Source organism: Cervus canadensis, chromosome 2, assembly GCF_019320065.1.
Source record: "Cervus canadensis isolate Bull #8, Minnesota chromosome 2, ASM1932006v1, whole genome shotgun sequence".
NCBI lineage: Eukaryota > Metazoa > Chordata > Mammalia > Artiodactyla > Cervidae > Cervus > Cervus canadensis.
Window position 1 is genome coordinate 18,980,811 of NC_057387.1, and position 8,903 is coordinate 18,989,713.

Genomic DNA, 8,903 nt, shown 5'->3' on the forward strand with positions numbered 1-8,903 from the left:
ACAGTAGCGGAGGTCAATCATTTTTGAGACGCACAGATGGGGGCAGGTAGGCCCCGGCGCAACCAATGAGGAGAAGCATCTCCAGAAGGACCAAGCTTCTTGCCCAATGATGCCGGGAAGGCTGTACGGAGCTGGTTCGGAGCGGCAGCACTTAAGGCCAACCCAGTGTGGAGCTGGGCGGGGCGCAGTACTGAACGACGGGGGCATTGACCAATGGCGAGTGCGAAAGCGGGCAGCCCAGACCTGGAACGCGAAGGGAGCTGAGGGAGGGGGAGGCTGAACCGGAGAGAAGCAGGAAGTAGCGGCGGTCGTGGAGAGGGCGGCGGCGGCGGCGGCGGTAGCGGCCGGAGCCGTGGTGAGACCGCCGGGTCTCAGCCCGCACTGGGAGCGGAACAAGAAAGCGTGTCTGGGGTAAATACCCGCCTTTGGCCCCGCCCCCTGGGGGGGCGGGTAAATACCCCCGCCCCTCCCCCACTTGGTCAACTACCCCCCCCACCTCCGCGCCGCCCCCCGGGATGGCTTCTACTGTGGCCCCGATGCCGCCCCCGTTCCTTGGGGCCGGTGGGCGAAACTCCCAGCCTGTTGAAAGCACAACCCCTAGCAGGGTAAACGTGGAGGGAGGGTCGGGGTCCCCAACTCCTGGCGCCCCCGGCCCAAGAGGTGTCCGAAGCGCGGCCCGGGGACTGGAAGCCGCGGGATGTCGCGACCTAAAATGGTGTCCGTGTCCGGGGCTGGGGGTGGGGGTGGGGGCGGGGGAACTGGGCCAGGCCGGAGCGGAGCCTGCACCCCGCCTGGGCGCGGGTCAGCGTCCGGGCCCGGACGGGACTCAACCTCGAGCCCCGGGCCGCGGCGCGCCTTCCGATTCCTCTCTGGTCTCGAGAGAGCCTCAGGAGTCCGCGCGGGGACGAGGCTGCGCTGCGCAGGGAGGGAGGGAAGGAGGTCGGAGTTGGGACGGACCCCGGCTGGAGAGCTGCGAGTCAGGCAGAGACTGTCCCCTCCCCACTATCTTTCCACGCCTCCCCTACTCCGGTATAGTCCTGGGCCGGGAGGTGCGGCGCGGCAGCTCCCTAAGGGCCTGGCCTGGCGGAGGCCCGTCCTTCCCTTCGCACGCGGGTGAGAACTAGAGAACGGCGGCGCGCCTCAGTTTCCCCTCTGACTTCTCCCATGTACACTCCGCCCCCTCCCCGCAACCCTGGACATGCACCCCGCGCAGGTCCTCGGCAGATGGCAGAGACTTAATTCAGCCCGCTGCCCAGCTTGGCGGCAGCCTAATCGCCCCCGGCCGCCGGCCCCTCGCCCTCCTCTGCGCAGCAGGCCCCGGGCCAGGGAAGGGGACGCGGGGCCCCCACCCGACCCAAGCCAGTTCACCCTCTTCCTGTTCAACCCCTTCCTTTGGCTTTTGGGGAAGAACGGAGGGAAGGAGGGGGGCTGGAGCCCAAGAGACAGGGCGCAGCAGCCGCAGAAAGGCCTGGACTGTGGGGCGGGGGAAGCCTCTACGGCCTTGAGCTCCGCTGCTTGATCTACTGCCTGTTCCTGACTATCCGATGACCTCTAAGTCACTTGGACGTCAAAGAGGGAGTTGCTTGGGGGAGGCAAGTTCGTAGGTGTATTCTCATAGTCCCCATTGATCTGTGCTCCACCAGCCCACTTTTCTGAGGGCCGAAGCGGAAGGCGGCTCTGGCCTCTCAGGGTGGGAAGGGCGCCGGGGCAGGGGAGGGCTGCAGCCATCCAGCAGGGCAGACGCAAGGGTAGAGGGCTTTGTTTAAACCCAGAACCTGCAGAATTAAGTAGAGGGGGATGAAGGGAGGACTCCCCTTTCTTCCTCTAGTTGGTACCCTCTCCCTCCACCCCCACCTTGGTCCCAGCAATGCCAGCTGCCACCTGCTGGGACTCTCTCCAGTTACAGTCTAAAGGCTGGAAGGAGGTGAGAGAATTGGCCTGGGAAACGGCTTGCATCCTGGGCAGGGAATGTGGCAGGAAAGAGACTTCTTCAGTTGCTTCTTCCTAGATATAGAAACACTGTGGGGAGAGAGAGGTAGGGAACAGACCTGGGTCCCCCACAGGCTCTCGGCTGACCCTGTTGGTTTGGTACTGCTTTAGTCTCTTGGGATTTTTTTTTTTTTTTCTTGTACTGGGACAGGTGGGGGCTGAGCCTTCCGGGGCCACTGTAATGGGAAAAAAGCCAAGGGAAAATGAAAAGGGTGAGGAGTGTGAGTTGGGGATAACCTGAGGCGAGGCGCTCAGAGGAGAAATGTCAGGAGTGAGGGGCCTGACTTTTCCCCATTGTGGCAGCTGTGCTGGATAAGCTCATACCCTGGAGTTTTAGTCCTGAGAGAGCAAGATGGGGAGGCGGGGGCGGGGTTGGCGAGGGGAGGGCCAGGCACTCCTGGGAAGGCAGGTGAGGGAGCAGCAGGTGTTTGTGACAGCAGAGGCCTAGGCTGGGCCCTTGTGACCAGGCTGCCGGCACGGTTTTCCGCTGCTTCTTCTCTTTGTCTCTTTCTGTTCCTGTGTCTTATTCTTTCCATTTGGGTCTCTTGGGCAACTTCCCTGAACCCACTTCTCCCTGTTCACCCAGCTAGATCTCCAAGTGCCAGTAATGACCCCAAGTGGCCCAGACTTGACCTTCCCTGACCCCTGACTCTCGTCTCTGACCCCAGCCCTAGATTTCCAGTGCTTATTCTCTCCCAGCGCCTTCTCGGCCTGGCATGTCCTTGTCCTAGCTGTAATAATCAATTATTCTGTGGGTTCTGACTCTCAGGTTTAGGGTTCATATCATGCTCAGAACAACCCTGTGTTAAACAAGTTGCTTGCCCGCTGTTTCAGACGGCAGGAATAAGGCAGTTGAGTAACAGGAGGGGTTGTGGTGGTTTCAACCAGGACGCTCGCAGAGCTCCCTCCATCTCTACTGTCTTATCTCTCAGCTGTGTTTCTGAGACGTCTCTTTTCCTTTGCTTTCTCTGGATCTTCTCTGGATCTCTCTCTGGAATGTGCATGCTACCTTCCTTTCCAGTTTTAGGGTTTGGCAAAACAGGTGCCTCCATCAGCTCTCTAGGATTTGCACTATGATGGAGGTGTACCTAAGTCAGTGTGCATGGGCTTCTGAGAGGGAATGTATATGGAGATCCTGAGGGAGGAGATCCAGAGTTCCTGCTTTCAGACATCTCAGTTTCTCACTTTTTCCCCTATTCTTAGGTCTGGGACCGACTGCCATGGGGGACATGAAGACCCCTGATTTTGATGACCTCCTTGCTGCCTTTGACATCCCTGACATTGACGCAAATGAAGCCATCCACTCTGGGCCAGAAGAAAATGAGGGGCCAGGAGGCTCCGGGAAGCCTGAACCCAGTGTAGGAGGTGAATCTGGAGAAGCAACAGCAACTCCTGCCGGGGATGGCCCTGGGGGGCCCGCCCAGGCCTCTGACCATAGCCTGCCACCGCCGGACGTCTCAGCAGTCAGCGTCATCGTCAAGAACACTGTGTGTCCTGAGCAATCAGAGTCCCTGGCTGGGAGTTCAGGAGGGGAAGGGGCCCGGGTCGGGGGAGTGACGAAGGAAGGCCCTCTGGGACCTCGTCTGATGCAGAATGGTTTTGGGGGCCCTGAGCCATCCCTTCCAGGAACCCCACGCTCTCCAGCTCCTCCCAGTGGGGGTACCTGGAAAGAAAAATCCCTGGAAAGTAAAGCTCCGCTGGATCTGTTTACTCATTTTGGGCCTGAGCCAGGGGAGCACCCTGATCCCCTTCCTCCCTCTGCACCCTCCCCACCTCGGGAAGGGGCCCTGACCCCACCTGCTTTCCCCTCTCCCTTTGAGCTGACCCGGGAGAATGGCCCAGCCCTGCTGCCCCCCACTTCTCCCCCACTGCTGGGGTCCTTGAAGCAGGAAAGCTGCAGCCCCCTTCATCCCCAGAGCCTTGCCCAGCCAGGCTCAGGCACTAGTCTTGAGGCCACGGGAGTCCCTGCCAGTGCCTCCCCCTCCCAGGCGGCAGGGGTGTCCTTCTTCAAGAAGTCTCCGGGGCACCAGAGCCCGCTTGCCTCCCCTAAAGGGCCCAGCTGTCAGCCCCTGAAGGAGGAGGAGGATGAGGGACCAGGAGACAAGTCTTCCCCGGGAAGTCCCCAGAGTCCCTCCAGTGGAGCTGAGGCTGCGGACGAGGACAGCAATGACTCCCCCGCCTCCAGCTCCTCTCGGCCCCTCAAGGTGCGGATCAAGACTATTAAAACATCCTGTGGAAATATCACAAGGACTGTAACCCGGGTCCCCTCAGACCCTGATCCCCCTGCCCCCTTGGCTGAGGGGGGTTTCCTGGCAGAGGCTAACCTCCTGAAGTTGTCCCCGGCAACCCCAGCCCCTGAGGGTCCGAAGGTGGTGAGTGTCCAACTGGGTGACGGCACAAGGCTCAAGGGCACGGTGTTGCCCGTGGCCACCATTCAGAATGCAAGTACTGCCATGCTGATGGCGGCCAGCGTGGCCCGCAAAGCGGTGGTTCTGCCTGGGGGCACTGCCACCAGCCCTAAGACGATGCCTAAGAATGTGCTGGGTCTGGTGCCCCAAGCTCTGCCCAAGGCTGAGGGGAGGACAGGGCTGGGGACAGGGGGGCAGAAGGTGAATGGCGCCTCGGTGGTAATGGTGCAGCCTTCTAAGCCGGCCACTGGGCCAGGGGCAGCGGGTGGCACGGTGATCTCACGGACCCAGTCCAGCCTGGTGGAGGCCTTCAACAAGATCCTCAACAGCAAGAACCTGCTGCCTGCCTACCGGCCGAACCTGAGTCCGCCGGCTGAGGCCGGGCTGGCCCTGCCACCCACGGGCTACCGCTGCCTCGAGTGTGGGGATGCCTTCTCATTGGAGAAGAGCCTGGCGAGACACTATGACCGCCGGAGCATGCGCATTGAGGTCACCTGCAATCACTGCGCCCGCCGCCTGGTCTTCTTCAACAAGTGCAGCCTGCTTCTGCATGCCCGCGAGCACAAGGACAAGGGGCTCGTCATGCAGTGCTCACATCTGGTCATGAGGCCGGTGGCCCTGGACCAGATGGTGGGGCAGCCGGACATCACGCCCCTGCTGGCTGTCCCACCTGCCCTCGGACCTCCAGCCTTGCCCACCTTGGGCAAGGGTGAAGGGGCTGTCACCACATCCGCCATTACTGCAGTTGCCGCCGAGGCCCCCGTGCTGCCGCTCTCAACGGAGCCACCTACCACGCCTGCCACCTCTACTTACACGTGCTTCCGCTGCCTGGAGTGCAAGGAGCAGTGCCGCGACAAGGCTGGCATGGCTGCCCACTTCCAGCAGCTCGGGCCCCCCGCCCCTGGGGCCACCAGCAACGTGAGTTACCTTTCACAGCCCCTCCCTGGGAAGGGGACAGCCAGGTGCCATGGGGACAGGGTCTAGGAAGGTCTGGGGGCTTGGTTAGAAGGAATGGGGGACAGGCCCCTCCTCACAGACTCACCTTGTTTTGACCCCCTCGACAGGTGTGCCCAACCTGCCCCATGATGCTCCCCAACCGCTGCAGCTTCAGCGCCCACCAGCGCATGCATAAGAACCGACCTCCCCACGTTTGTCCTGAGTGTGGGGGCAACTTTCTGCAAGCCAATTTTCAGACCCATCTCCGGGAGGCCTGCCTACATTTCTCTCGCCGCGTAGGATACAGGTGCCTCCCACACCTCCTCCCCATATGTCGACACTTTTCCTCCTGTACTTGATGGTCTCGTGGCTCCTGGGACCAGCCTTTTAGAAGGCGGGCCCGTCTCTCCTGCTGAATCACTCAGCCGTGCTGTGTTGACGAGTGCAGCCTGAGCTCTCTGCCTTTCCGTCGCTCCCCACAGAGAGGAGCGAGCAGGGCCACCTCTGGAACACCAGCTCCACCTCCACAGGCCTCCCCTCCCGGACTGGGTTCTGTGGCTCCTTCCTCCACTTGCTCATGGTCCACTGCTGATTAACTTCTCAGGCCACCCGGTCCCTGAGAATGAGTATGGGATTGGGGGTGGCTGTAGGGATGCCCCCTACTCACCGCTGTGCCTCCGACTTTCTCCCCAAGGTGCCCCAGCTGTGCAGTGGTATTTGGGGGTGTGAACTCCATCAAGTCCCACATCCAGACGTCACACTGCGAGGTTTTCCACAAGTGCCCCATCTGCCCCATGGCCTTCAAGTCTGCACCCAGCGCCCACGCCCACCTCTACACCCAGCATCCCAGCTTCCACACGCAGCAGGCCAAGTGAGACCTGGGGAGGGCGCATAGGGGTGGCGTGGGAGGAGTGGGGATTGGGCCTTGATGGGGCAGGATGTTGGCATTGTCCCCTCCTTCCATGCAGGATGATCTACAAGTGCGCCATGTGTGACACAGTCTTCACTCACAAACCCCTCCTCTCCTCACACTTCGACCAGCACTTGTTGCCCCAGCGTGTCAGCGTCTTCAAGTGCCCATCTTGTCCTCTCCTTTTTGCCCAAAAAAGGACCATGCTGGAACATCTCAAGGTACAGGAGTCAAGGGACGGAGGTGGGGTGCTCAGCTGTATCAATCCGGGGTTAAGATCACACACCCCTCTGGAAGTGGGAGCAGGGGAGAAGCCAGGACTTGGGCAAAGCCAGGCCCTCCCCCCCCCCCCAACAGCCACACGCCTTGTCTCCCTCTCACAGAACACCCATCAGTCTGGGCGCCCGGGGGAGGAGACCGCTGGGAAAGGAGCTGGGGGTGCCCTTCTGACCCCCAAGACGGAGCCCGAGGAGCTGGCTGTGTCTCGGGCAGGGACCGCTGCCCCTACTGAGGAATCTTCTTCCACCTCAGAAGAGGAGGAGCCGCCCAGCTCCCCCGAGCCCCCTCGCCCAAGCAAACGGCCCCGGCGAGAACTGGGGAGCAAAGGCATCAAGGGCGGGGGGGGCGGCCCGGGAGGCTGGACCTGCGGCCTCTGTCACTCCTGGTTTCCTGAGCGTGACGAGTATGTGGGTCACATGAAGAAGGAGCACGGCAAGGTGAGGGGCTGCGCTGGGCTGGCCTGTGTGGCCGTGGGGACGGGGTTCCAGGTGGGAGCCTGGCTCTGAGATCCCCCACTGCCTGCTTTCTTAGTCAGTGAAAAAGTTCCCCTGCCGCCTGTGTGAGCGCTCCTTCTGCTCGGCCCCCAGCCTGAGGCGCCACGTCAGGGTCAACCACGAGGGTATCAAGCGAGTTTACCCTTGCAGGTAACCTTCACCCTGTGCCCCTGTCCTCTTCTCTGTCCAGCAGGGTGCCCCTGACCCTGGTTCCCCAAAACACCTTCCCACCTGCCTCTTAGGTCTGAGTGGACTGACGGTTGAGGCCTCCCTCTGCTCAAGCCACGAGCCTTGGTCTTTGGGCTGTGCCCCGGCGCCCACCCCGCCCGCTCTCCTCTTTAGGTATTGCACAGAGGGAAAGCGCACCTTCAGCAGCCGCCTGATCCTGGAGAAACACGTCCAGGTCCGGCACGGCTTGCCGCTCGGGGCCCAGTCCCCTGGCCGGGGGAGTGCCCTGGCTCGGGGCCCTGGTGCCAGAGCCCAGGTAGGCGGAGGCCCAAGCTGCCGAGCGAGGACGGTGGGAGCGGGAGCCTGCGGGACGTGGACGCGGCCTCAGGGCGCGGGGTGGGGGTGCCGGGGCCGTGGGACCTGGACACCCAGTTCCTTTCCTCTCTTCTCCAGGGCCCGGGACGGAAGCGCCGCCAGTCCTCAGACTCCTGCAGTGAGGAGCCTGACAGCACGACACCTCCAGCCAAGTCCCCCAGGGGCGTACCCGGGTCGGGTGGCCACGGCCCCCTGCGCTACCGGAGCGGCGGCTCGGCAGAACAGAGCCTCGTGGTGGGCTTGAGGGTGGACGGTGGTGCCCAGCAGTGCCTCGACTGTGGCTTGTGCTTTGCCTCGCCTGGCTCCCTGAGCCGTCACCGTTTCATCAGCCACAAGAAGAAACGGGGTGTGGGGAGTGCCAGTGCCCTAGGCCTGGGGGATGGGGAGGAAGAGGCCCCTCCTCCTTCCAGGTCCGACCCAGATGGTGGAGAGTCACCCTTGCCTGGTTCAGGAGGCCCGCTGACCTGTAAGGTCTGTGGCAAGAGCTGCGATAGCCCTCTCAACCTCAAGACCCATTTCCGCACCCATGGCATGGCGTTCATCAGGGCTCGGCAAGGGGGCAGCGGGGACAACTAGGGCCCAGGCCTGGACTGAGCCCCTCCCTCTTCCTTGGGAGCCCTGGGTCACTGCTGCTGCCTGGTCCCTGGGCTGGGGAGCTCCATTATAATTCACGTTTTGTTCACCTCCTCTTCCGCTAACCCCCAAGGACAACCAGCTTTTGAGGATGGTAGTTACTTTCGGTCCCTCCTTGGGTCCTAGTAGAGTGGGTCCTCCATTCCTTCTTTCTGAGCCCAACACTAATTATTTTCTTGCTGCAGCCCCCCCATGTGGGACGGGGGGTGGTGGGGGGGAGGATGGGAAGGCCTGATACTGGGGTGGTCAGGGACACTCCTCACCTCTGTGGGCACGGATGGCGGCCCCATCTGTGTCCCAGCATGCCCTTCAGACTCACTGGCACTCCAGCCCCCCACCCCTGCAGTGCCTTTCACTTTTTTTTTCCCCAGAAATCCAGGGGGGGAGGGGGGTTGGTGGGGTGAGTCCTGTCAAGGGGGTCCCAGGGAGAGGAGGGGACAGGCTCTCAGGAATCCTTTATTCTTGTAGTAATAATACTAACAGTGGGGGAAATGGGAGGGAGAAAACCAGACCATTAAAACTGCTCGTGGTTTAATCCCCATTCAAGCTCCTCTTTTTATGTGACAGTGTGGACGGGTCTGGGAGGGAGGTGAGTGACAAAGCTGGGAAGGCCCTTCTTGAGGGATGAGGTAGTTATTGACCAAGACAGGCAGGGAAAACGCAGTCTTCCTCCCGCTGTTCTGTGTGGTTCCTTTTGTAACCTGCACAGGC

The 8,903-nt window shown here is 61.8% G+C and overlaps 1 protein-coding gene across 3 annotated transcripts; it reads left to right on the forward strand.

The window, feature by feature from the left end:
- The first annotated feature begins 254 nt into the window (after nucleotides 1-254).
- On the forward strand, nucleotides 255-8,733 carry ZNF687 (zinc finger protein 687). Of its 3 annotated transcripts, none has more exons than XM_043458126.1 (9): nucleotides 255-411; nucleotides 3,193-5,315; nucleotides 5,462-5,640; nucleotides 6,028-6,204; nucleotides 6,302-6,464; nucleotides 6,627-6,959; nucleotides 7,054-7,166; nucleotides 7,359-7,500; nucleotides 7,638-8,733. In XM_043458126.1, the coding sequence occupies exons 2-9, from the start codon at nucleotides 3,210-3,212 to the stop codon at nucleotides 8,133-8,135; spliced, it is 3,711 nt and encodes a 1,236-aa protein (XP_043314061.1). In that variant the 5' UTR covers nucleotides 255-411; nucleotides 3,193-3,209; the 3' UTR covers nucleotides 8,136-8,733. The 3 variants fall into 3 exon arrangements, with proteins under 3 accessions (XP_043314061.1, XP_043314071.1, XP_043314052.1); XM_043458117.1 differs by lacking the exon at nucleotides 255-411 and adding an exon at nucleotides 913-1,113; XM_043458136.1 differs by lacking the exons at nucleotides 255-411; nucleotides 7,638-8,733 and adding an exon at nucleotides 907-1,113 and having other exon boundaries at nucleotides 7,259-7,400.
- Nucleotides 8,734-8,903: the final 170 nt, after the last annotated feature.